The sequence below is a fragment of the Phaethon aethereus genome (genome assembly GCF_964289735.1).
Source record: "Phaethon aethereus genome assembly, chromosome: 18".
In the NCBI taxonomy this organism is placed as follows: Eukaryota; Metazoa; Chordata; class Aves; order Phaethontiformes; family Phaethontidae; genus Phaethon; species Phaethon aethereus.
The window spans coordinates 2,781,566-2,808,085 of NC_138594.1; the positions used below are offsets into that span (position 1 = coordinate 2,781,566).

At 54.7% G+C, this 26,520-nt stretch overlaps 1 protein-coding gene across 1 annotated transcript; it reads right to left on the minus strand.

The window, feature by feature from the left end:
- Nucleotides 1-1,644: 1,644 nt before the first annotated feature.
- Nucleotides 1,645-26,520, minus strand: PIK3R5 (phosphoinositide-3-kinase regulatory subunit 5; the record flags this gene model as incomplete). Its single annotated transcript, XM_082008006.1, has 18 exons — nt 1,645-1,786; nt 2,856-2,965; nt 3,187-3,269; nt 4,732-4,825; nt 5,338-5,414; nt 6,708-6,801; nt 7,599-7,724; nt 7,977-8,102; nt 8,281-8,434; nt 8,534-9,284; nt 10,453-10,536; nt 11,059-11,212; nt 11,770-11,944; nt 13,395-13,464; nt 15,700-15,838; nt 16,611-16,679; nt 18,104-18,204; nt 26,424-26,520. The coding sequence occupies 18 exons, from the start codon at nt 26,518-26,520 to the stop codon at nt 1,645-1,647; spliced, it is 2,646 nt and encodes an 881-aa protein (XP_081864132.1).

The window sequence follows — 26,520 nt, forward strand, 5'->3', positions numbered from 1 at the left end:
CAGAGTCGCTGGCACAGGAGAGATTCCTCCAAACACTTCCAGGAGGGATGTGGAGGAATCCAGCAGACAAGCCTGACCCACACTCCTCAGGGACAACTGAAGCCTGCAGGGGCTCTGGTCCTTTTCCTGGCAGATTTAACCTCAGACGACACTGCTGCTGTGCCACCACCCTTGGGGACAGAGCCCAGCCTTGTTCTAACTAGTGCTAAGAGTTGACCAGGTCCTGTTTTCTGGAGGATCAAGGGACCCACGCTGAATGGATCACGCTGTGGCTGAGCCCTGCAGCCCCCCAGCAGTATCAGGGGTCCCTTCCAGACGTTTCGAGGGAGCATAAGTCCTCAGCATTAAGATGCTTGTAGCCTCAGCAGGCAGCGTGCTCTTCTGCCCGTTATCATTAGTGCAATCACCAAAAACTACTGAGAAACAGCTTGAGGGCTATGAAACCAGGCAAGGCTTTTCCAGTCTCATTTTTTGCTCCTGGGGTCAGAATACCTGTAAATGCCCCCAACTATTGCACCTTTCTGTACCTACAGCCTTGCACAGAGAACGAAGAGGACAGAAAGCCTCTTTGCAGGGGAGGGGGGGATCTCAAATCCTACCGTCGCTTGCAAGTGTCGCTAGTGTTTTTGGTGCTGGGTCCTCCTCTAGCAAAGCTGCCTCCTCAGGTAAGCTTTAGGCAATCCTCATCGTTTTCCCAGTACCTCCCTCCCTCCTATGAATGAGAGCATGGTTCCTGCTATATTTCAAGCAACTGTTAAGGATTCAGCCTCTGAGATGTCTCTAGTGTGCAGCACTTGGGAGCAGGACATGAGAACACAGGCTGAACAGGGAGTACATCTCCTGGGGAAACTCTGAAATTCTGCAGAAGCTGGATGTTCATCTCCTGCAGGTCCTGGATTTGCAGTAAATGCATGTATACATGACAAGCTGTCTGTGCCCTGGTATGGCCTATTGCACTCAATTCACTGGAAGGCAAGCAGCAGTCTACAGCCCATGCTGGGGTCTTTCTGGGCCTCAGCTGGGTTGCTCTGCTGGGCACTGTTTCTCTGCAAGACACCCAACCTTCATAATTTAAAGCAAACACTGAGAAAGTCTGTCCCCATCCTGAAAGAACTGTTCTGAGCACCCTCGACCTGTTAGGGGTGAAATGCCATCAGGACTTTGGTTGGGTGGTCTGCAGCTCCGCACACGTTGAAGGCCCCCTACCACCACTCAGCCAAGGACATCCATTTTCCAACATGTCCCTCCATGAGCTCCCCCCAAGATCACACTGGCCTTGCAGGCACTGTCAAATACAGCCACAGCACCATTTGCTGGCAGGAAAATATTGCTGTCCTTGCCTTGCTCTCTCAATCCAGGTGTTGGCAGTCTGCTGAACCAGGTGGAGATCTCAAAGGAACCACTTTCCTCCCATTGCTGAGGAACCCTGAGAGATACCAGAGCACAACACCAGTGTTCCCATTTCACAAGGATGGGCTAAGCCCAGACCAGGAGCAGCTCAGCCACCTTCCTAACGCTTTGGGCTGCAGGAAGTCTTGGACAAGAATGGATGGATCTCCAGCCCAAAGGAGGACAGTCAACTTCCTTTTCCTGAGGCTATATTGGTGTTGGATGCGGTCTGGCCTGAGAGGACACAGGGTTCTTCTACGGCAGTGCTCCACTGAAGGTGGCAATGGGTAAACACAGGAGAGAATGAAACTCGGTGGGGTCCTGGGGAGGCAAAGAGGACCTCCTCAGTGCAAAGAGATCGCTGTCCCTGGGTTTGTAGCACACAGAGATCTCACACCTGCAGGGGAACAGGAAGAAACCAAGTTATAAGTAAGGTGTGTGGCTGAGAATCACGGTCCTCAGATGCAGCAGAAATATCTGCGAACAAACAGGGATCGGTGCAGCCTTTAATAGGATTGGAGTTTGAGTGCTGAGAGTTCAGGGCTTTAAGCTGGCTCAGATTGGGACCTAGACCAGAAGCATCCATAAAGACTAATTTCTGAAGCTTATTAGGGAAAACAAGAACTTTTGCATCCCACAAATTTTGGGGCGAGGAAGTAGCTCCTTTTCCATTTTGCGCATTGAACGCTCCCACTAGCCCCTTGAGCTGCACAACAAACAAGTTAAGTAAAACACTTCTCTTTAGGGTTATTTAAGATCCAAAATCTTTTTCTGTTGGAGGCAGCATAACCTTGCAGAGTTCTGCACTCTCTGACTGAGAAATTAAAATGCTTGCACATTTTTAAAATCCGTGGATCAACTGGTTTGATATCTTTGTGCTCATGGAAGTATGTTCTCTACAGTCAGTTTTCAAATTCCATCACCTAGGGAGCCAGCTTGGTGCCCTGGGGACACAACTGATGGATGAACAGTCAAATGAACAATTCTTGCTCTACCCCAGTCTCTCCCATGAAGATCATGCGTTCCTTCTGCCATGAGTATGCAAAAGGTGGTGGAGAACCCAAATGAGGTTTAGAAGTTGAAGGCTCTGCTCATATGCCCAGTGGTCTCCAGTCACCTCATTTATGTTGCACAGCTTTCCTCTGGCTTATAACTGGTCTTGCTGAAAGAGCTGTCTTTACAGAGGTGAACAGTTGGTTGGGGACCACCCTTTAGACTGTGGCAGTCATGAAGGTAAACTGCTGCTGGGATCTGAGCAGGACCCTCCATCCTACTTGAGATCAGCTGCCCTACAGAGCTTGGACCTATGTCACCCAGCTCAGGCATCTGGCAGAGATCCACCATGGTGCTCAGGACCTCATCCCCGCAGTGACCACCAATGCTTCACGGACAAGTCCTTACACACAGGATGCACCATCCCAGGAGCGCTGACTGCAGTGGGCAGCCAGCCACGTTACAGTTCCTACCTGGTGACACTCTGTAGGATCTTCTGCTCATCCTGGTCCAGGCACACGGCAAAGGAGGACTGGAGAGCGATAATCTGGACCTTGTCTACTTTTATCTGGGACACGCTGATCTGCTGATAGAAAAAGTGTCCACGTGAGGGAGCTGCCAGGCTCAGTGCATTATCCCTGTGCAGGGAAGGGGAGCAGGGGAGCTGGGCACCCCTAAGCCAGGCCTGATGGCCAACATGAAACAGATCCCCCAAGGAGCTACTGTCTCCTGCCCTGCTTCCCTCCCAGCTGAGTCAGGCTGACATCCTGTTACAAAATGCAAAAGCACCATGATTTGAGTTACCTGATTGAAGCTTTTTTTGGATTTGGAGTTTTGCCTTTTGACCACCTCCGTCATAGTCAGGTTGAGACACTCTGTCTTTGAGGCTGTAACAAAAGAAAACTGTTATCACTTGGGGCTTCTGGGCCACTGGTGGGAACCCAAGTTGTCCCTCCACCCCTCAAAGCACCCCAGAAACAATGGTTCTCAGCAGGACCCCACTGTCAAGGGAAATACAATACAGTTCCAGCTTTCCTTCCCCAATGCTAACCTAGACGGAAAGCAAGCGAGCGATCAGAGAGACAGAGGTAAACTTCAGAGTAACTTCCAACTGCTTTCCAAACATAGCAGCAAAGGGCATTTAACTATCTTAGGGCCTAAACAGGAGAAAACCCATTGCCCCATCGACGGGAAGAACTCCTAGCTCTCCCAGAGTGGCCTCTCCTGCAGTCCACCTGGAGATGCTTTTTTGTGTCTGGAATTACAGTGACATCCTGTGGTCAAGCTGCTGAATGTGAAAACCAATGGAGACAATCAAGGGGACCGGGTTTCTCTTGGAAGGAAGGAGATTCATGGAGAAGCTCCTCTCCGACGTGGAACTGAGGACATGCCCTGAAGCAAACCCACAGCGCTGGCAACACAAGAGAAGCTCCGGAACTAGTGCAGAAACATCCAACTCAAAAATGAATAGAGGACGTCAGAAATTAATTCCTGCTGGGTTTTTTCCAGAGTTGTCTGCATGGCTTCACGGATGGGGTAGCAACAGATGCGACAGGAGAGATAGAGATTTAGGTTGAGCTCTGTGGGGCATGTAGTATCTGTCTCCTATTTGGCAGACCACCTGTTTGCCCCGACGGCTCCACTCACAAACCACACATCTGTCAGACACAAAGCACACAAGGAAAGAGCAACTAAAAAACCCTCCGTTTACTCAGAACTGGGTGTCTGATTGCCACAACAGCAGTTCTTAAGCAAGAATGAACAGGTATTGCTTCTAAATACACACACAGGCTAAAAGTCTTGCTGCTTATAAAAGGCCCAAAGCCTTATTAATAACCTATCAGAAACCTGATTAGGAAAAAAAAAAAGACCTGTGAAGCAAAACCATGTGGCAGCCAGCTATCTCTGAGCTGCAGGAAGGAAACCAGGGTGAAGCACCAGCTTAGCGAGAGCCTGCGGAAAGCTGCTGCGCTCTCCCTTGGTCCTAGTTCATTTAACAACAGTTTTACCTGTTATCCTTCTCCTTACTGAACAAGTTTTGTCTGGAAAGCACCACTCTCCAGTGATCATCCCGCTGTTTGGACCATCCAAGCCCCATACCTAATGGACATCCCGTTCCCCTGGCTGGGAGCTTTAGGACAATGGGAAATCAAACGCCCTTCGTCCTTGATGTGGTGCTAAGGACAGCCACCAGACTACAGTATGCCCAGGGAACATCAGGCACCTCCCATGTATCTTCTGTTCACACATCCCTGCTTCGCTCCAGCTAGAATATCCACACCGTCCTCTCGCTCCACCGGTCCCTCCCATTGCTCCCTATGCAAAGCCACAAAGACCACCTCAACCCACCTAGTTCTTCATATTTCTTGCAGGCTTTGCTAAGGTTGACAGATGTGCAGACCTTCTCAACATCGTTCCAGTGACTTCTTCCACTGATGGCTGTCTGCAGAGACCAACCAAAGCCCGTGAGATGCCACGCTCCAGGCTGATGTTACCCTACCTCCCACCCCTGGCTGGACTAGCTCAGATCTGGATTTACCTGGAGCTGCACAGACAAAGTTTGAGTAGGCATTAAAATTAATTTAACCTTGGATTTACAAAAATTGCCCAGGCTTAACACTAAATAACTGCAGAGGAACCAACAAAATAGGAGAAGATCATCATCACTCCCTGGAAGCAAAGCTCACCAGTGTAAGGTGGCACCCAGTACACGTCCAGTCTGTGGAAACTGGCTGCACATTCCCTCTTTTACTGGGCTGAACAGGAGTGGAAAGGCCCTCCCAGTTAGCCAGTAAGTAGACAGTTAGCTTGAGTTTGGCTTGTCTGGGCTTGGATTCAGGCTCCTCCAGCACACTGCCAGCGTTTGCCCCTCTCAGCCCCCAGCAGAGACATGTTTGCCCAGCACCGAAGCGGTTTTCTGCCGCCTTTGTCTTTGTGCGAGTCCCGTGCACTCACCTTGCTGTAGGCGATCTGTAGTGTTAGTGGGATTGCTTCTCTGTCTCCATCTATGCCCAGCCTCTTGCTGCCTGGACCTGCACAAAACAAGGAGCAAACGTCACACGGTGGCCTTTTATCCCCATGCTTCAGCGGGCTACGGATACAGCAGCACACTCAGTACCTACAGAAAGGGAGAAAAAAAAATGGTTTGCTGAACACAGCTGTGGAGCAAAAAGAAAAGGTGGCTTGAAAGCTGCCAGAAAGCAATTAATCCAGTGCAGGAATTTCAACACAAAGCACAACAAAGCAGCTCTGCAAAACTGGAAGCGATGCTGGCTAAGCCGGTGCGGAGGGGTCAGCGCTCCAGGGAAAACACAAAGCAATAAAAGGCCGCGTTGCTAACCCAGCTCCTGTTTTTCCGGGCATGTTTGTGCCCACATTAAATTACCCTTGAAATACTGTGCCCGACACTTACTTTTTTTCCCCTGGATAATTTTTTGCAGCTGTTAAGTGGTGTGCTGCCAGACAATCCAAGGAAAACAACAACAACAACAACAAAGTCAAAGTCAGAAAGGACTGGTGGTTTCATGACTTATTGGGAAGAGGTCTTGGCCAAGCCTGTGTTTTGGGGGAGTGGGGTGGTGACACTTCATATGGAGGATGTTTTATGAGCCCTGTTTAGAAAGACAAGGCGAGATCACAGAAAAGCAATTGGTTAAAAAAAAAAAATAAAATTAAGCAACATGTTTAAATGCAGTGTTGTTGGTTGGCCATGAGGTGTCTCTGCGAGCTGCACCGCACCAGGCAGCACGTTGCCCTTGGCACGCAGGAGAGCTGGGGACCACGCTCCAGGCAGATGCTTCTACCATTGCTTCTTGTCTCTACTAATTTTATGAATTCCTAGTGTAAAAGCTCACGGGTCTCCATCACGGGAAGGCTACAAGCACATGCACAAACCTTGCTTTGTCCAGTAAACTAAGGAAAATAGAAAGAGGGTTTTTATAAATGATAATGAAAATGATACACTTTATAATTGATATAAATGATAAAGCAGCAAAAATAAAAGATGAAGAGCTGCACTCAGTCAGGTGCTGATGAGAGGGAGGAAATGGGCTTGAAGCTGTTTTATTACAAACACGCTTTAGACTTAACAGCAGGAAAAAAAAAACAAACAAAGCATTGCCACAGCTTTGCTCTGGAAAAGGAATGCGAGAACCATGATGCCTCACTTCCAAATTTGTGAAGAGATGTCTGGATCTTCGCTCACGATGCAGCCTGGGCTCACACACCTCTTGCAGCCCCTGCACCCCCCTCTTTCCATTTATCTCCCAGCCCAGCAGGTTGCAGACCTCTGCCCCGAGGCTGCGGGTGCAGAAGCAGCTACAGACCTGACGCCTTGATGGCGCGCGTGGCCGCCGAGTGGCCCAGCTCGAGGGAGTGGATGAAGACTTCGGTCATCTTTTCTCCCCCGATGAAGGTGAGCTGCCAAGGGAGAAGAGAGGAGACGTGGTGGTGAGGAGACCCAGCCCCGCGTCAGGCAACGTTCACCCCTCTTGCTCCTTTCTCCAGGAAACCGGTCAGTTTGGGAAAATCCTTTCACATTTTCAAAATACACCTTTCAACCACTGTCTTGAGTGACAGTTGCCTTCCGACCGTACTGACTGTTTTAACAGACCACCAGCAAGGAAAACAACCCAAAAACCTAATTTTCACTTAAAGAAAACTCCCCAACCCCCTCTAAAGAAAACCCATCATGAGCTTAACAGCAGGGTCTGGGCATCGCTTTGGGCAACACAAATGCCACGAACAGCAGCGACTCTGCTCACCGCGGCCCCACTGCAGCCGCTCTCGTGCCACAGCACCAAAGCAGTCGTTGCGGCCGTGCATTCAACCTTCCCCACCACGTCTGCCCCGTGCACACAGCGGGGCATGGAAAACAGGCTTCATGGAAGGGCTTGGTTGGAAAGCAGAGCACTGGAGGGATTTCCAGCGGTGACAGGAGTCGCTTTGTGCCATGGGGAAAGGTATTTGGATGGAAAACTGCTTGTGTGACTTAAGGGTTGTCTGGGCAGGACCTGCACGCTCTCAGTCCCTGGGCCCGGAGCATCAGCCAAAGCACCATGGGCACCTGGGGAGTAAGAGGAGACCAAGCTCTGCCTCACCAGCACCTGGTGCTGTGCCATACCCCCATCTGCTGCACAGGCAGGTCCCAAGTTGGTGGCACAAGCAGAAGACCTTCTTCCCCCCTTGCCAAGACGGTGCTGAGCCCCTTCACCTACCTCCGTCTGGTAGAGCTGCAGCAGCACGGGGCGCGTGGCGAAGCGGCAGTAGTAGAGGATCATGTCGGCCAGGATGGGCAGCTGCTCCTGCAAGTCCTCCTGGGACTCAGCCTCTGGCTTGGCAGACTGCGGCGAAAGAATAAGTCACAAGCCCGATGGGGTATGTGGTACGCACAGCCCGGGGCCAAGAACTGCCCGTCCCACCCCACCAGGGACAGAAACCCTCCCTCCTGACCACCCATCTCCATCCCGTGTCCATGTAGCACAGCCTGCAGTACCAGGTCATGGTGGCCCAGTGCTAAGCAGAAGCTCTCCGCTCAGCTGCCCTGTATCGCGGGGAAAGGGGACGGCAAGCCCTATCGGCTGGCATGCACATACCTGACACAGGACGTCCATGGGCAGGTTCATCAGCCCAAGAACATTGCGCTCGTACCATGGGTCCAACATACCGATGTAGTGGGAGATGTCGTTGGTGCTGCTCTCCGTCCCAGCCAAGGTGGGATCCTGAAATCGGACACACAGGGGTCACACCAGGGCCCCCCACCCAGGCTCCTCACCCCAGGCTTGGGGCTGGCGGAAGAGACACCAACGCTGAGCTCGGCCTGCCCTGCCAGCCTCCTCCCGTGCCGCTCTCGGGGACAAGCGGTGGCACCGCCAGCCCCATGCTGAGCAGGACACCTACCGCCTGTGCTGAGGCCCGGAGCTGTGGGTCACCCAGGGGCGGGGAAGGATGCGTCAGTGGGGTGGATGGAGCCAAGCAGCTCCTCTTCACGGGAACGTAGAAAAACTGTAGCTTGAAGTACCTTGTCAGTGAGGGGCAGGTGCTCTCCTTGAGCCTGGGAGAAGGTGGGAGAGGGTTGGGTGAGCCAGGCCCTCCGGCGTGTCCCAGAAGGGCCAGGTACCTGCCACCAGGTCCCCCACACAGCCCGGCTCACCTGAGGTTACTGTAGGCTCGGGCCACTTTCCCCGAGATGCGGTCGGAGCCGAAGACCACGACACGCAGCGTGGACACCTTGGTGTCCTCGTCGTAGCTGAGGAAGGGCCGTCGGTGGAGGCTGAGGTGCCGCGGAGAGAGCGGGGCCGGCAGCCGCTGGCTCAGAACGTGCTGCGGCAGCGAGTGAGCGCGCCGGGAGCGCGCCGGGACGCGGTGCTTGGCCTGGGGGGTGCACAGGCTCTCGGCCCGGCGCAGGGGCAGTGAGAGCGAGCCCATGTCCGGGCAGTCCTTCAGGTCCCTCCTCAAGACCAGCTGGCTTTTGCTTTTGAACAGTTTGTAGATCTTGTTGGTCAGCGTGTGTCTGTATTTGTGGTGGGTCTTCTCTACCTTCAGCTCAGGCCTCCCCACCGTGTCCAGGGAGCTCTCGTCGCTGTCCTCCGCGTACCCGCTGTCCATGCAGTCCTTCAGGCTGGAGACAAACGACTTCAGGGACTTTCTGGAGACCACTGTCAGCTCCGAGATGGAGTCTTTGGAGGTGGTGAAGAGGGACACTCGCGAGGGCTTAGATCCCTCCTCTGACAGTGCCGAGTACACAGAGTCTTTGGAAATGGCGCAGATGGGGGAAAGCAGTGAGTCCCGCTCGGGGGAACAGCCATCAGTTTCCACCTCCTCCTCTTCGTCCTCCTCCTCGTTCTCAGAGGCCATGGACTCGACGACGCTGCACTCCTTGCTGAGGACATCGTTGAGGATATCTGAAAGGCAAGCGGAGGGAGATCAGGTCTGGTACAGGATCCAGCACAGCCACTGGAAATGCGATGACCCCAGACAACGACACTACTACAGCGTGGCCAGCGCTCTATGGTCCTGCACAGTTTCAAACAAGGAGCCGAAAACCTCCTCCTGAAGGTTTTTAGATTGCCATAAGGTGCTCAGATGCAATGGCGAAACAAAATGTGTTTCTCTCCCTGAGGTCCCATTCTGTTTGGGTTCTCGAAAGGCAAACACCAGTTGGGGTTTTGCTTCCTTCCTACACAGATTTCACAATCTGCCCGTGTCTGATCCAGGTTTAACTGGAAGGCAGGAGGAAAGCAAGGTATTTTGATAATCAAACCCCAAATCACCCCACTGCGGGTGGCCTCCCAGCAAGACTCGTTGAAAAGCCCAAGCCAGAGCTCTCGTCCAGCTTGCTGGGGCCAGCAGACAACAAAACTAAACATTCATGGGAACAGAAAAGGTCTTGCAGGAATGGGGAAGCCAGAGAGACCAGCTCAGCAGAAGGGGAAGCCACTGTTTCCCCTGCAAAACTGCTGCAGCCCAGCCAAGAGCACGGCAAAGGCATCCGCTCCCGGGCCATCCCTGCTGCGGGTGGGGGAAGAGCTGCTAACATCCCAGGGGCCTCAACCCCACAAAGCCCTGACATCTCAGTGCAGTCAGGCTTTTCCAGCAACAATTATTTCCAGCAGGGTTTACTCCTTGCAGACGAGCTTTCTCCAACACAGCATCTCCGTCCTACCAATATCTCCATGGATGTGGGTGCGATGAACCTCTCCCAGCTTAACGCAAGGCGCATCTTTTCCCTGGAGATCAAGCCCTGCAGGATTTGTCTCCATCAACACAACGTGGAGGCTACCAGTGCCTCGTGCCAACAGCTCGGATGAGGGCTCTGCTCAGGGTCACCACAGGCATCATGCCCAAGCTGACACCCATGTCCCCTCCCGTCCAGGGGACACCAGCATTATCTCTCCTGTCACCACCACCAGTCTGTTACCAGCTCTTCCAGGCTCTGGCCACAGCTTGTGCCGCACGCCCGGCTGCACAAGGCAGTGCCGGCGGAGCTGAAACACTGCTCAGCCACCCCTGCGATGGGGAGCAGAGGGCTGCAGTCTCACTAGGGGGGGACGGGGGCCCCCCTCCGCTTACCGAAGTTGTCCTGATCCCAGCTGTAAGTGTAGCAGCGAGCAGCGGGGATGGGGATGGTGTGGAGCTTGCGGGGCTGCGCCTCGCCTGGGAAGAGAGAAGGGAGAGGAGTCAGTTTGCAGGGAACCCCGATACCACTCCTGACAGCTCCCCTGGCTGGTGGGAGATGCCGCCCACCCCGTGCACGTTTTGGGTGGCCCAGGGCACTGATACCGCTGTCACTACCCCCGTGAAGTCACACGCAATTGGCATAAGGGGACATTTCACGCCTCTAAGAGCCATCAGACGTCACTGCTGCCGTCAGTTTCTGATTTAATGTTTTCGTCTCACCCACAAAGGATGGAGAATGTTTGGGGGGGTTTTTTTGCTGTTTTCATGAAAGATGAGAAACAATTTCTGGCTCATCACATGGCTGTGAAATAGCAGCTGGGCTGGTGGTTTTTTTGGTTGTAATTGTTGTTGCACTAGGTTGAAGCTTTGTGCAAAAGAGGGTTTTGCACTTCCAAGGGCTGGCTCCCAGCTCCCGCAGCGCAGGGGAGCTCGTCGCTGCCGCAGCGGCTGCGCGGTAGAAAACCCTGGAGGAAAGAGGGGCACGGGAGGACTTCTCACCTGCGATGGCAGGAAAGGACGCATCCCCGGCGATGTCCCGCAGGACGGACTGCAGCCGCTCCCGGGCTGGGACGGGGTCGCTGCTGGCAGCCGCAATCTCCTGCGCGTCGGCAGCGCTGGCGTAGATCTCCGCGAGCTCTTCCAGTGTCTTGGACTGGGGGGAGCAGCACCAAGATGAGAGATCGAGGCGGGGTCCCTCCGCAGAGGCAATGCACAGGTCTTTGGGGAAGGTCACTAACTACACCACTGGGCAAATCTCTCCCTCCTCTACCTCCCATCCCCTTCAAGTCCCCCCAAAACTTCTGCAAAGAATAAAAAAAAAAGTCTTTGAACAACCTAAGGGATTTTCTTCACAAGTTTTTGTCCCCTCCCCAAACACCAAAGCAAAATGTTTCTCTGGTCAAACGAACACTTTTGCTGCATTTCAAATCCAGGGGTTCTTCCTCTCTTCACTTAGGGATGGGGGAAGGAGAAAAAGGGTAAAAGGGGAGTCACATCCCTGCCACACTTCACAAAAGAGAAGCATAGACCTCAGGTCTAACCCGAGAAGAGAAGGAAAAGACGTGTAGTTTTCCTAGAAGAAGCGTTATCAAAACTTTTTTCTTTTGTCAGTCAAGTATTATTTTGGTCAGGAAATGCACCAGCCAACTGCACGAAACTGGTCCCAACGGCATCGCTGGCATCACGGAAGTTGAGGCTCCCGGAGCCTACCTTCAGGAGGTGGTGCAGGCTGTCCAGGTCGCAGCGGGTGCCGAAGTTGGCCTGGTAGAGGTGCTCGAGGAGCGCGGCGAGCATGGCACGCTGCGGGTGCTCGCTGGTGCTCAGCTTCTCGGCGATGGAGAGGAACTCGCTCTGCACCTCGGAGCGGTTGAGCAGCAGCACCGTCCTGGGGACAAGGGGACGGCGGTTAGGCCAGCCTCGGATGCTGGTGACACACGAAATTCTTGGACAAATTCACACTAGATGGCAGTGTCCCCTCACGTCAGTGACAGGCGGAGGGCCGCGGGGCTGTGCAGGGGTGCCAGGCCTGCAGTGCCAGCCAGGGGCGGGGAGCAGGTAAGGGATGAGCATCCTCCATGCCGCCCTTGGCACATCCCGGCACCATCTCTTCTGCCGTATCTGTAATATCATCGGCCCAATAATTGTTCAACCAGGGCTCCAGCCCAGCAACCCACTGTGCAAACTGGACATCCAGCACATATGATGAAGCAGGGTGAGGTAGAAAATGAGAGGGACCCCCAAAACATCTCCCCCTGCAAGGTGCAGGTCACAGCATCACTTCTGGGCTTTAAGGAGAAGAGCCATATCCTTCAGCTGCATTTTTGCTCTGGACCACGTAATGAACATCCACAGGCTTTGAATTCCCAAACCTGCAGTCCAGAGAGCACGTAGGCACGCGCTTACATTCACCGGCGAGAGCAGTCCACCTCACTAAGCAAAAATGTCTCTAAATTAAGGATGTGCTCTGGCACGCTTGGTTCTAGAAAGCTCAGGCAATGGGCATAAGCTTTCAATAAGCCCAAGGATCGGCTTGCAGGTTTTCAGGGCTTTTTACGCAAGTACAGCCACCGTGCTGTAAGTCCTCAGTGGCTGCACTCGCACCAGTGTAAGTGTGTAGAGCAGGGGAGCTGTACTGTGAAAGCAACACCGCAGCACCAGCCCAGCTGGGTGGGATACAGGTGCAGACCCAGAGCTGCACAGCACGAGCGGACAAGCCAGAAGAGCGGGATACCCCTCCTGCACGGAGTGGAGGTGGCTGTGGATGAAGGACTGTGCCCGGGGCCGGGGCTGGCACTGCAGCCAGGAAGGGCACACACACCACCCGGGCTCATTTTCCTATTTACAAATGAGGTGCTGTGGCAGGAGGAAAGGTTCAGCCCTCGAATAAGGTGCAAAGTCTGACTACGCTCAGAGCTGCGAGGCTTTCACCCTGGGACGGACTCACTTCTGTCCCCCCTCGGGCTGGTGGCTCCCAAACACGCAGATCAAAGCGTCTCCTGGCTGTTCTCCAGCCCATGCAGAGATCAGCAGCTCCCAGCGGAGGAGGCTTTGCCTTCCCCGGCTGTTTTCACCCCAGTCTACAGCCCTGCAATGAGCAGGGCTGCAGGATAACTCACATGGGGAGCCCACAGACCCTGACCCACGGCTGTGGAAAGGCCACAGCCACTTTCCTCATGCCTTCCCACAGCTCAGCCCAGCTATCCAGCTCTTCTCCCTGGTACCCACCACTACACCTTTGAGACGCTGCTCGCTGCAGCCCCACGGCTGCTCAAGCGGCATGGGATGGTGGGGATGCTACAGAGAGAGATGCCAGCAGTGCCCATGGCCACACTTACACGGTGGAGCTCTTGTAGTTCTTCACGGGCAACCCCTGCTCCGTTCTCACCAGCCTCTGGAAGGAGATCCCTGGGGAGAGAGCAAAGGACAGGAGACATGGCACCACCGCAGACTGCTCTGCTTCAGGAGCACATCGACTTTGCCTCCTATCGTGGTCCTGTCCTGGCTGAGTCGCAGACTGGAGCAGGCATGGCAGCACCAAATATCCTTGTGGGGACAAAGCACCGTGCGAGAGGACCAGCCCAGGAGCAAGGGAGCCTTGGGACAGAAAGGGCTGACACCAGGAACCCTGACCAGGCAATGTCTGACGGACCCAGCCTGGGTGGCAACAGCAAAGCCTGTGTCACTCCCAAAAGGCAGAAGGACTGGGGTACATTTTGGGAGAGATCTTATGGCGTCAACAAGACCCAGTGCCCTTATTCCTGCAAGCAGCCACATCCCAATGATGGTCCCACATCAGCAGCTGAGAAGCAGCACCCACAGCAGGGCCAGCACCCATGGGCAGCTCATGTTGATCAACACAGACCCCCCGATTACAGGAACATTCACCCTCTTGCAGAGACATCAGCCCCAGTTTGCAGATAAAAGCTATTGCATTCTTGGCAAATATTGTCAGCAGCTTGTTCTCAGTTAATATTTACCCTCATCTCAATAAAAAACTTTTGCTTCAGCCTGGCAGCCCGTCACGGAGGCCATGCAACAAGCGTACAAGGTCCTGGCCAGCTTACCAGCAGAGGACACATTTTCTCTGTTCTTGGCTCCATTGAGGGGAGAGGCCACGGTGAGAGGCAGCACTGGGCTCCCCAGCCCTGGCAGACCAACACCTCCCACACGGCATCTTTTGGCTGGGGTTAGGGAATCTCATATGCTTGTAGGAGGGGAAAAATTTTTGGACTGAAGTCCCCGGCTCACACAGCCCCAGGCACCGGGGATGGCGGCGATGGCACAGAAGCAGGATATAGCGAACCCCCTGCCCAGCACTGGGGCTTTCCCAGTGGTCTGTAAAACACGGCCTCGACCAGTGTCGCAGCAAGAAATGACCAGGAAGGGAAGTCCACGGCCGCAGCAGCGTGGGATGGGTGTCCCTACGTCCGTGCTGGCCCTGCAGCTCTGAGCTGGAGGCTGGATGCAGCACAACAGCCCGGCCAGACCGTTCCTGGTGGCCGTGGCCATTTATGCTGGTGGAGCCTTGAGCTGAGGGTAAATCAGCCAGTCCAGTGCCAACACTGCACAGGGTTTGGCTGAGGTATTTTTTCATCTGTTCCTTTGAAAGCATCTTTCATCCCATCTGCATCTACAAGCCCCCATCTCCGCAGGACGTGGCTGCCGTGACGGAGACCCTGCATTTCACGTCCCTCTCCAAAGCATCCGCCTGGTTTGAGGAAGGGGGGAAGCATCCCCAGCCTCGGCCGCAGCCCACATACCCATCTGAGGCCTCCCAAGTCCCACTCGGAGCCGGTCTCACTGCCATGGCCCTGCGCAGGATTAAACAAGGGCTGAAATCTGCTCCGTGTGATAACAGCTCTCCACAAGCCACCAAAAGACAGGGAGATTAGGAGGAATGGCCTTTTAGAAATAATTGGAAGAGCTGCTCCGTTGGGAACAACAGGACATCTACAAGGAGCCCTTAATTAAGAGGAGCACTGCTGCTGCCGACAGATGTGCCCAAAGCCGTATCACAAGATAGTGTCCGGCTGTAAAGAAAGAGCCGGGGAGTCCCTCAGCCCTATGGAAATCTCCACACAAGGGCACGCTCGAAGGCTCCGGCCACCTGATGCCGATGAATGGACCCACTGTTATCACCCCAGTTACACCACTGAGCATCCCAAAGAAAACCCAGGGCCGGGCGGGAGCAGCCAGCACGTGCTTTGCCACGGAAAAGACCCCTCACGCCGAAAGACAGCCAGGAAATAGTCACAGGTTTTGCTAATTCATACTGGTCCGGAGCTGAAAGTCCCTGGGATGCTCCCACCACCTTGCACGCAAGGCAGCCACCAAAAACACAACCCCACCATCCCACCTGCTCCTCCAGAGGAATCTGGTCTCACCCTGTGCTGGACCACCAGAGAAAAATCACCCAGAGGATGCAGGGCAGAGGTCCTCGCCTCCTGGAAAAGCTGAGGTGTGGGATGCACAAGGTAAAGGTGGACACCACACTCAAGGGATTCCCGAAGCAAGTGGAGTACGAGACAGCACCCCCAGGAGAGTCTCGGGAGCAAACATGCGGCGGTCGCAGCAGCGGGTGTTTTTGGGGAAGCGGCGCAGCAGCACATGGAAACCCCGCGGCGGGGCGGGAGTGCTTACCGGGGGCCCTGAGCTCGTCGCTGATGAAGGTGAGCAGCTCGCGGAAGATGTCGCAGTAGGGCACGGGCCAGGTCAGGAAGCTGTGGTATACGCTGGCGGCTTTCGGGAGCAGGTCGCAGCCCGGCGGAAAGTGGGGAGCCTGTGGGGGACGGGGAAACACGATTAGAAAGGGAGCACAGACGCGGGCCTCGAGCGCTGCATAAAACCTTGAGGGTTTAGGCTGGAAGCGGGAGGAGGAGAAACAGATCGGAGCAGAGGTTCACCCTGTGACACCCCATCCTCTCCCAAGGAAGGGTCAAAGGATCCCCACCGGGCACAGCTCCAGGAAAGCTTCATCCGCTCTGCACCTTCCCAGCCTCCCGCCTGTGGTTCATGTGCCAAAGCCTATATATAAATTTCTCTTTAACAACCCCAGATCCACACAGATGAATCGCATAACAGCCTGTGCTTTTGCAAGATCTGGCAGCAATGATTTCCTTGGGATAATGATGCATTGTGCTAATAATAATAATAAAAAAAGTATTTCCTGTGAAGGCTCCGCTCTTTCTTTTCATTAGCGTTGCCTATGTATTTTGCACAAGTATAAAAGGGTGATGAAAAAAAATTTGCCTTCCCTGCACAGAGATACTGTCTGTCTCCCTGGCTGATTAGCCCATCTTTAAATAAAAAGATTAAAAACACTGAAGCTCATTTTTTTTCCTGTCTCAGCTTGTGCAACGGTTGCCTGGTCTTGATTCCTGTAGATTCGTACAGGAACTTTTTTTGAGATTAACTGATCAAAGCAGACCATGATGTTTCAGCCGAAAGCCACCCCGATTTCAGCGACTGTCCTGCGTGGCTCCGCGGGGCCCCGGACCCTGTGCCTCCCCGGGGGCTGGGATCGAGCTACGTGCAGCAGCCTCAGGACTTACATACAGGACCGCGTAGTAGAAGAGCAGAGCCAGGGGCATGACAAGATCATAGTCGCACTTCTCCTGCACCTGTGGGAAACAGCCCGAGGGCAGAAGGATGAGCTGGGCTCACCATGAGCGTTACCCAAAAGCATCCTTGGACGTGCCGGGAGATTCCCCAGCAGTGCAGCCGCACGCCCGACCCACACCATCACGTCGCCATCCCCAGCAGATTCCCTTGTCTTGGCGGGACAACAACCCAGCACCCCACGCAGCCGGGCCAGGCGGGTCGGCACAGACTGCCGCTCTGCCTTCAGCCTCGAGAAGCCGGATTTGGCCAAGCTCCCAGCCTTCCGATGCTCCTGATTCTTGCAGAGTTGCACGAAATTCTACGAAAGTGGCTCAAAGCAGGCAGTTTGGAGAGGCAGGCAGGCAGCCCAGCCCCTGCAGAGCTCAGAAGCACGGTGCAAACCATGGATTTTTGTCCCAAGTCTTTGCCAGCGAATAGCCAGAATTATTTCACCGAGGGACTTAGTGATGGCTCAAAGATACACTTGCAGACGCTGCCTCCCCGTGTTCATGAGCACGGCACGAAGTGCAATAAACCCTTACGTAAACCCTAATGTAATAAAATGCTATCTGCAACTAGATCAATTCCAGCCATTGAAATAAAAATATATAAACGGATTAAACCAAACCGTGCTAATCTTAACCAGTATCGGCTCCACAGCCTGGCGGCTAGATAGCCTCTCTTCCCCCAAAAATGAAAGGCAGCATTTACCCCATCACATGAATCCCAGTGCTGAGGATTTAGGAAACGCATCACTACTTCCTGCCACATCAAGGGATTCCTCTGAGGTCTTCCCAGCCACAGCCCGTGTCAACCCTGCTCGGCTGACGATGCCTCGAGCTTCTCTGGCACATGACAGACCACGGCAGGTTGATGCGATCGGCCCCGCTGCCGTTTCGTCCCCGCACTGTGCCCGACCCCGCCGTCTCCTGCCGGGCTGCTACGTGGCACGAACCTGCCCGCAGCCCCCAGCTCCACTCCGGGCCCTGCAGGAAGCCCGGCAGAGCCGTGGCGAAGTTCCCATCAAAAACAACAGGAAACCTTCGATTTGCTCCAATTTGCACTTAGCAGCTCCCAGTTTACGCTGGGGGAAGGTCTGGGGGAGGGCAGCTACAACCCGGGCTGCCCCTGCGCCGCGGTGAGCGGTGCTTTGGGAAATCAAAACCCTTCCCCGTGGATCTGCAGCGCTGCCCAAAGCGCAGATACCGGAGCTGGGCTTTTCTCTCGTAGTTCCCACGTGCTGAAAGCCGGTGGGACACACAGGGCTGCTCCCACCAGAGTTTCGGACTTGCCGACCCAGCACCACCCGACCCCAAGCTCCAGCGATACCTTAACCACAACCCAAAATCACCCACCAAGCTCTGCAAAACTCCACCTCAGGCAAGCCCCAGGGCTGACAGCGCCTCAAAGCCCACAGCCCCCCCCCGGCAGCCCCCCGACTCACCTCCTTGGCCTTGCCGAGGATTTTCTCCACGAGGATGAGGTAGTTGCCAGCGTCTCGGCTCACCAGCTCCTGCAGGCTCCAGCAGTTCAGGCACAGCCCGGCTGCGGGGAGACGGAGCCGCCGTCACTCTCAGCCCCGCTCAAGAAGGTTGCGGGAGGGACAAACACGGGGACGGGGTCGAGGCAAAGGTGTTCGCTGCCTGCGTCAGATCACAGCGGAGGGGAAGAAAAAAACCTCACGCCCTCGCTCTGGACAGATCTAATCCTGCCGAGTGGTGCTTACCTCGGCAGCATCGCTTAGTACCCGAGAGCCTTCGTGCTCTCGCTCGGGCAGCCCAAGGCACCCAGCCGGGTTGGGTGCCCCCCCCGGGGAGGCTGGGCAGCTGACGTGCCCGCGCTGCCGCAGAGGCCAGAGGGATGCGCGTGGCACGGGTGGATGCCCGCCTTCGGTCTGCCCCAGCACAGACAACCCACCGGCGCAACCCCTTGCCCTGCCGCCCGCCGGCTCAAACGCCCCGGGTGCACTATCCCGGCTACAAACTCGCTCAAACCCTGCAAAATTCGGCTCCCCCTCGGGCACACGTCCAACCCGCTCCAGCTGCATCACACCTGAGGGAAGATGCTGCATCCCCCCCGACCAGCTTCCCCACGCCCCAGAGACGCACCATCGCGTCAGCACCGCAGCCATCAGAGCTCACAGCAGCATCGCTGTTAAGCCTGCCCGGCATTTAGCCCATCTCTTAGCACCTTCAGGTTTTTATTAAGCGTATTAAAACCCCACCAGGAGATTACCCAGATATTGAGAGAGAATTGCCCTGCAAAGGGTGGAGGGTCCTTCATCCTGGTTGACTGAGACCCCCCTGGCCTCCATCCCCAGACATCTGCCTCTCGCTGCTGGGACCCCACCGGTGACAATGGCCCAAGGTGTTTCCCGAGGTTGTCGCTTTTCTTGGCGGCCAGGGCCAGCTCCCAGATGGTCTTAGAGGAAACGGTCTGCGCGAAGGCTGCCGGGCGCCTCCATTCATCCCGGCCCCGCATCCCAGGGGAGGAGGCGGCGCTCGCCGGCTCCGGCGAACCAGGATCTGCAGACCAAGGAGCGAGCAGCACCTCCTCCTCCCTCCCAGGGACCCAGGCACTGCACACAGCCCCATGGAGAAAAGTTATGGAGAAATTTCAAGCAAATAGCCTAACAAATAGCTGAGAGGGGTCCATGTCTGCATCTCCCCCACCCCACATCGCCACGGGTTTTTTTTCTCCAGGAGCGGACGCAGTGCAGACATCACACATCGCTCGGCCAGAGCACACGGCACAGTTCAGGCGGTGCTGGCACGGGGGGCTCTGCCAAGCTCAGTCCAAAAGCAAAACCAAGAGAAACAGAGCATCTCTGGCTGCAGGGAAGTGAGGCTAATGATCAGAGAGGAAAAATGAATATAAATCCGGCCGCTCTTCGCTCACGCGGTCTACGAAGTGGCACAGGAACATAATAAAAACCAACCCATGCGTGTTGGCTGTCGCGTTGGGGCTCACAAGGAAGAGACAATGCCATGAGCTGGCAAGGGGACAGCGGCATTCATCACACATCTACAGGTCACGCTCTCCGTCCCTCAAACACTATTCCCAGCTCCAGTGGCTACGAATTCATCAAACATACAGACATGTAAATGCCATAAAAATACCCTTACACATGTTCTACGTGTTAAACAAGATGAATTTAAGCCAAGGGGGAGGTCTGCCGTCACCCAGCTGGGAGAAGGATGATGCCAAGACAACAAAAACTGTGCTAAGGTTGCAAAAACAGCCTTCACTTGTCCCTTGCCATGGACAGGCGTTTGCTCACCAGGACACACACTGTTTCTGTGGCTTTATGCCTAAGTTGTAGCTGAATTAACAGGACAGGAGCCTTCTCCCACGGGAAAGCCTCCCCACCCCGCTGCCATACAACTTTTTACTTTTTTGCTTTCAATGAATCAACATTTTCCATCAGAGAAAGATCCTGCCCGAAGTTTCCAAGGAGCTCAGATGCACCCGCCGTTAATTACGGTTGCAATTTTTAATTTGCCTCTGGTACTCCTGGCATCTTGCTGGCTTTGCTGATACCCGGAGCACAACCTTAAGATTGCGATATCCCGTCAGCGAGGGCATAGCCTCAGCGAGCCGGTAACTCAGCGACGCTCCAGTTTTCCTTTGAGCCACTTTTTGTAAGTCAGCGCAATGGCACAAAGCCACGGCTCTGCCTAGGATAACTCCAGCAGACCGCTCACATAAATCACTATCGTCCCAGCGCGGCATCCTCCAGGGAAAGCCCCGGCACCTGTGAGATAGTCAGGAAAGCAACCGACCCAGCAGAAGCGGTCAGAGCTGTCCGGAGCTCTGCTGAGCTCGGCAGGAAGCGGCTGGGCGTACGCGGTGCCTTGAAAGAAGCCGTCCTCCTTCGGCCGGGAGGCTTATCTCGCCCCAGAGAGCCCGGCCCCGCTGCGGCTGGCCGGGGCGAAGCCTGGCCGTGCGGGGCGGGATCCCGAGAGCAGCGGAGCTGGGTCGGGGCGCGTCGCCAGACGAGAACGCCGCTTCCTGCGCGAGCGTAACCACACATACAAATAGTCCAGCAAGACGCAGGCTCTTTCCTTCCTCTCGCTTCTAGCGAGGGAGGAGGAAATCGCGGCGGCAGCGGCTCGCTGCGTTGTTCGGTGCTGAATGGGGCAGAGGGAGCGGCGCTGGGCTGCTTCCCCGGGGAGGAGCTGGGGCAAACCCCACTGCGAATGGGCTGGGGGCACAGGCGGGTATGCAGGGCTCGAGGGAAGGGTCTTACAAATATGATTTAGACCTGAGGTCTTCTGACCCATTTTTGGGTCTTCTACAGTAGCTGTGAGCTGAAGCACAAGGGTGTATTTTAATAACATGGCTATAAGCAAAATTTCTGTTTAACTCGTAGTCGTGGCAAGGCACTGGGATTAAGCCAAACGGTGCTGGGAGGCAGCGGGCTGCCAGGGTTTGAGCACTTAAATTTGGCAAAGCAGCATTAACCAAAACAGCTGCGTCCTTGCCAAAAATAGCCCGAGGCACAAAATGCAGCTCGGACACCCTGGGCACAATAAACAAAGACCACGCGGCACCGCCAGGCATCAGGCAGGACAGGGGACCCAGACCTGGGTGGGAATTCCCTTCCCTCCACACACAGACCAGGTCATGAGCATCCACTTTCCAACCACTGGGAGCAGAGTCAGGCCCTGCAGCCACATCCCCTCTACCCAGACTAAAAAGGTTATCTGGGCACGGCAGGTGATGCTCCTATTGTGCACAGGCCAGGAACAAAAGCCCCAGGTGACGTTAAAGGCAGAAAGGAGCCATCCGCCTGCAAGTGCCCTCTCCGTCCCTCGGCGGATGTCCTGCGTCCGCCTGGGACGCAGCTGGGTGCTGCGGTAGCACCCGAGGACTTTTATGAACTGCAGAGTAGCGCTCGGTTTATTCCCAGGCCAGGGAGAGGCTGCAGCCAGGTGAGAAACCAGCTCCAGAAAGTTTTATTTGCGTCTCAGCGCAGCCGAGCAGATGCTCCGCTGCTGGTCTGCTGCCATGGCAAATCATGCCACCAGGCTGGGTCGGGCCACAGATCACAGGGACAAGGCAGCAGCAGTGTTTTACAAGGGGTCAGAGCAGCACAGGGCACAAAGTCCGAACTGGGGGGGTTCCGCTGTGCCAGCTATGCTCAAAACCACCAGGGCACCCTCCCTGTCCCGGGGTGGACGAGGGCAGGATGTACACCCAGAAAGCTTGAACCAGGCTTTCTCTTGGACCTGGCACTTGCTCTTTAATTCCCCAAAAAACATTTCTCACTATGAGATGCAAGGGAGGCCCCAAAACTGCACGGAGCATGCGGCTTGGGGATGCCCGGGGATGCCCCGCAAGGCGAGCAGAGGGATGCTCCCTGCCATCGCTGCAAGCAGGAGCTGCGCTCCCCATTCCCCCTCTCTGTAGAGTTGTGCAAGCACTGGGAATTCCTGCGTTGGTGGGAAAACACTTCACCTCCCTCACCCGAACCCATATCAAGGCAGGGTTTGCAGAGCTCAGGCAGGTGCCTCTTGGCTGCGGGAAGCGGGAAGTAAAATCACACACACAAACCGCTCAACGCCTTAAAGGAGCGAGCGGTCCCCGTGGGAGCTGTGGGGTGATCTCCAGCCCTGGAGGTGTCGAGATCAGCTTTTAAAGATGCACCTCGTGCACAAACCAGAAGTTCACCTTCCAGCCCCTAAATCCCACAAATTTGTCACAACAGGCACTAGAGACTTCCCAGCAGGGCAGCGGGAAGCCCCACAGCTAAAAGAGCTGCTTACATCCACCCTGCCTTGACACTGATCCATCTCGTTTTGCTTCACTAAAACAGCGACCCAGCACTATTTATTTCTTTTTTTATACATGGAGAATGAGTCAGATTTATCTGCCAGCAACACAGGCAGCCCAGAGCACATCGTGGCCCTGGCTGCAGGATGCTGGGGCTGCAGCAGAAGCAGGACTAAGCTGTGCTTAACCCAGCATCCTACACAGCATGCTTAGACTGAGCCCAAGACGATGCAGACCCAAACAAAAATCTCCCTTTGGGAGAGCAAAACCCACAGCAAAGCCTCCGAGCAGGGACCCAGCAGCGGGCAGAGGCTGCACCAAGACCCCCGCGCCGGGAGGGAGCTTGGGCGCAGCTCACGCTCTGGCTCTGATCGCTATCGGCGTCGAGAGCGCGCCGGGAGCCGGGTGGCAGCGGCCCCGTGGGCGGCCTCGGAAGGATGAGGCTTCACGATTTCTTTTCTGAGAAGTGCACCGAGATGCCCTCCTCCCCTCCTTCCTGACCTCGGTGGTTGACATTTCCCCCCCGCCGCTATTCACAGGGGGCAACCGTCAAGTCGGAAAAAAAAACAAAAACAAAAACAAACAAAAAAACCACCCCCGAACCTCAAGCAGAAATACCGCATGCCCAAGCTGCCTTCGCCCACGGAGCTCGGGCTGGGCATCGGCTCCCGGTGCTGTCAGAAGTGGCATGGTTGGAGGGGTGAAAAGCAGATGTCTGCTTCCTCCCTCCCCCAGACTCGCTCCCACCATTTCCACTAAACCCTCACCGGCATAAGGTGGTTTTCTCCAAGGGACTGCCCAGAGGAAGGGCCGGCTCGCAGCAGTTCGTAAGCAGGGGGGTTGGAGGTGCCTGAAGCAGAGGGGAGAGCAGAGCCCCGCAGTCACAGCATCCTCTTGGGACGCATCCCGCACCGCACAGGAGTCCAACCTGCAGCCCCCGTTTCCGAGCAGCTCCTTAGAGCCCCCTGAGCAGGGCACAGCGGCACCTCCCCGGCGCTCCCCCCCAGCCTGGGCAGCCGTTTCAGCAAGAAAACCCACCACAGGGCTGGAGAAATCAGTTCAACGGTTAAAATTTGCAAGGTTTAGTAACCAGCGCACCTCCATTCCGCGCACAGAGCTGGAGGCGTTTCAGACATCGCATTTCGCTACCCGGCGACGAGGCTGGAAGGATCCCCGCTCTAGGCTTCCGCTCGTTCCCCGTGATGAGGGCACTTCGATGAGTGCGACCGAGCAGGACCTTAAGCTTCCCTTTGTTAGGGCTGAGCAGACTGAACTCCCTGGGCGTCACGTAAGGTGTATCATTGAAGACTCCTCTCCTTCTCTGGCTCCCCGGTGGCCTTCATCCACCCTCCCTCACCAGCATCCTTCATCCCCTCTGACTCGCATGCAGCCCCGTGGCAGAGGCACGGCAGCTCCTTCCCATCCCTGGACCTTTCCGGCCGCGGGCTGCCCTCCAGCCCCCCACCCACTGCGATCCTCCAGCCCTTCCACCGCCTCCGACTCCCCCGTGCGGCATCCCCGGCACCGCCACCACCGGAGCCCAGCACTCTCCTGCACCAAAGGCTCCCCGTTTCACTGCTCACTAGCAAGAAATAAAATATTCTTCTTCCTTCAGCATGCTCTGATTTGACTGTCATCTCTCTCCAGCAACACAGAGGAAGGAAAACTCTCTGAAGAGGGTCTCCACGAGGAAAAGGAGGTTGTCTTTCCTAGCACTTTTCTAACAGTTTTTTTTGGTGAGTCCGAGACAATTCATTTTAATTTGGTTCCTCTAATAAACGCCACAGTTTTTCTGTTTAGACCCTAGAGCTGGCCACGGGCTCATCCAGGGTATAAATCTGTGATGGCCAAAGCACTCGCACTTCTCCTCTTTGCTGACTTCACAGACCTCAGCCATTCTGTCATTTACGTGGGGGGAAGACGACGCATCGGAAGCGATTACTCACCCCCTCTGGAGCAACCTCCTGTAAAACTATCATGTAAAAATAAAGCATTAAATAATCTAAAAATTAACAAAATTCTAGCAAGGTCTCAGCCCTGCGACGTGGTACATGTTATCTGGTGTACGGAAAGGGTAAAACGGAGGGGAAAGCAAATAAATTGGGAAATAGAAGTGATATAAGAAGTTAAAAACAAGAAAGGAGAAGGCTACTGCACAGTTAAGAACAAGATGGAGGGATCATTGACTGTACGAGGAACAGAGCCCTGCCGTAAGTAACAGCCTGGATCTGACACAGGACAGCAATCATTAAACTGTTGGTTGTAGCACGGGGAAGGCAGAAGAATGTGACAACATTTTTGCTCTGTTTTTGAAAAGAAATAGGATACACTGTCAAGGGGGGGTAGGTACATCTGTGCGTCGTGCTCTGGTTTCCCTACATCGTGTCTGTTATTGCAGCAACGAAATACTTCCTACTCCGACGGCAAGGGGGTAGGATGTGGAACGGCAGCTCTTCAGAGCAAACTCGTTAAGAGTCAGCAGGGCTGGACAGCCCGCACGGAAGAGCACAAAGGCGTTGGCCAAGAAGCGGTACCCAAGGGCCGGGGCACAGCAGAGCCATTAACGTCACATCCAGAAACGGGGTTCACTGGTCACGCTGAAGACTTTTGGCAACAGCACAAATGCTTTTGATGAAAGGGAACTTTCTGATGTGTAAAATGCCTACGATTCTCCCAGGAATGCCAGGTCACTCTGCCAAACACCAGAGAACCCACATAAAGAAGACCGAAAGCCAGCAGGCAGAGAGATGGGGGGAAATCCTTAGAAATGAGAAATCACTGGGCAGCACAGCTGCTTCCAGCAGAGCCCACCACCACCCAACCCCTGCCCCGTACAGTCTTGTCTTTGCTAATGAGCCGTAAAAATTACGAAGTCGTTTTTTAAAGGCTACCCTAACACAAACACCAGCGCTGAGGGGCTGGGATTAGAGAAGGGCAGAGTTTGTGAGTGACACAGGAATTGATTAATTATAATTACAGGAAGAGGTGAGTTCTGCGGCGCACAATGAATTGCTTGGCGAGATGGACTCCTTTGGACACACGCTGTAACGGTGCCAAACACGAGGTCGCGCTTCCAGGAACCAGGAATGTAGGTCACACTTCAGGGCCTGTTTCCCAGAATGTGGGGATGCCAAAAGGATCCAGGAGTCCTGGTCACAGCTGCGTGAACCAAGACCCAGGGTGATGCTACAGCTCAGGGCACGGCAAGAGGGATTAGTCCAGTAGTCAGCAGCAGGTAGGATACTGTTTGAATCTCTTTCTTGACTTATAGGTAAATGGAAAAGCAGAGGGGGTTGAAAGAAGAACTGTACAGACAAAAGGAAATCTGGATTGGACAGTCCCCCAAATTAATTTCATTTCTTTTATCCACAAGAGGGTTTGAGAGTGATTTACGTGCAGCCTACAAGTACAAGTATGAGGGAGAGAGGTCAAGATTATATTCAAATATTACTGCTTCGCCCGCACCACCACCATCCCAAATGCCTTTGCACCTCTCAACATTTTTATGGCCACCATGGTATCTGATCTAGATTTAAATAAAGCCGATAACAGTATCTCCACACTTGCTTCTGACAATGTGGCAGAGATTACACCCCTAGGTTTTGAGGATTATATGCATGAAAGCCAGGAAAGGCTGGCTGATTACACAAAGGAGTCTTTCCTCGTGGTGAACGAAGACTCCTCCTCTTTCCATCTCATGCACGGACAACCGGCAAGACGCAAGGCTCCTCTGCTGAACTTAACCTATGTAAGACCTAACATGACTTGTTCAGCATCTTGGTATGTCTTCCTGCTGCAACAAGAGGCTCAGCGAGACTGACTGGGTTGGAAATCCCTCTAACTTTGAACGTTGGAAGGGAGAGCAGGCAGCAGCACCAGCAGCTCGCTCTTACCCAGGTGCCCAGGTAGGTCAGCAGATCATGCAGAGACAGAAGAACAGAAGAGTCTGACCCCATCGAGGCTGTCAGGGGTCAGGCTCATGGACCTACCAGCCCATCTGCTGGAGACAGCATCTCTGCTAAGCCCGTGTAGACATCTTTCCAGTGCGTGGTAGATCCTGTCCTCTGTGCACGTGGTGTGCTGCAT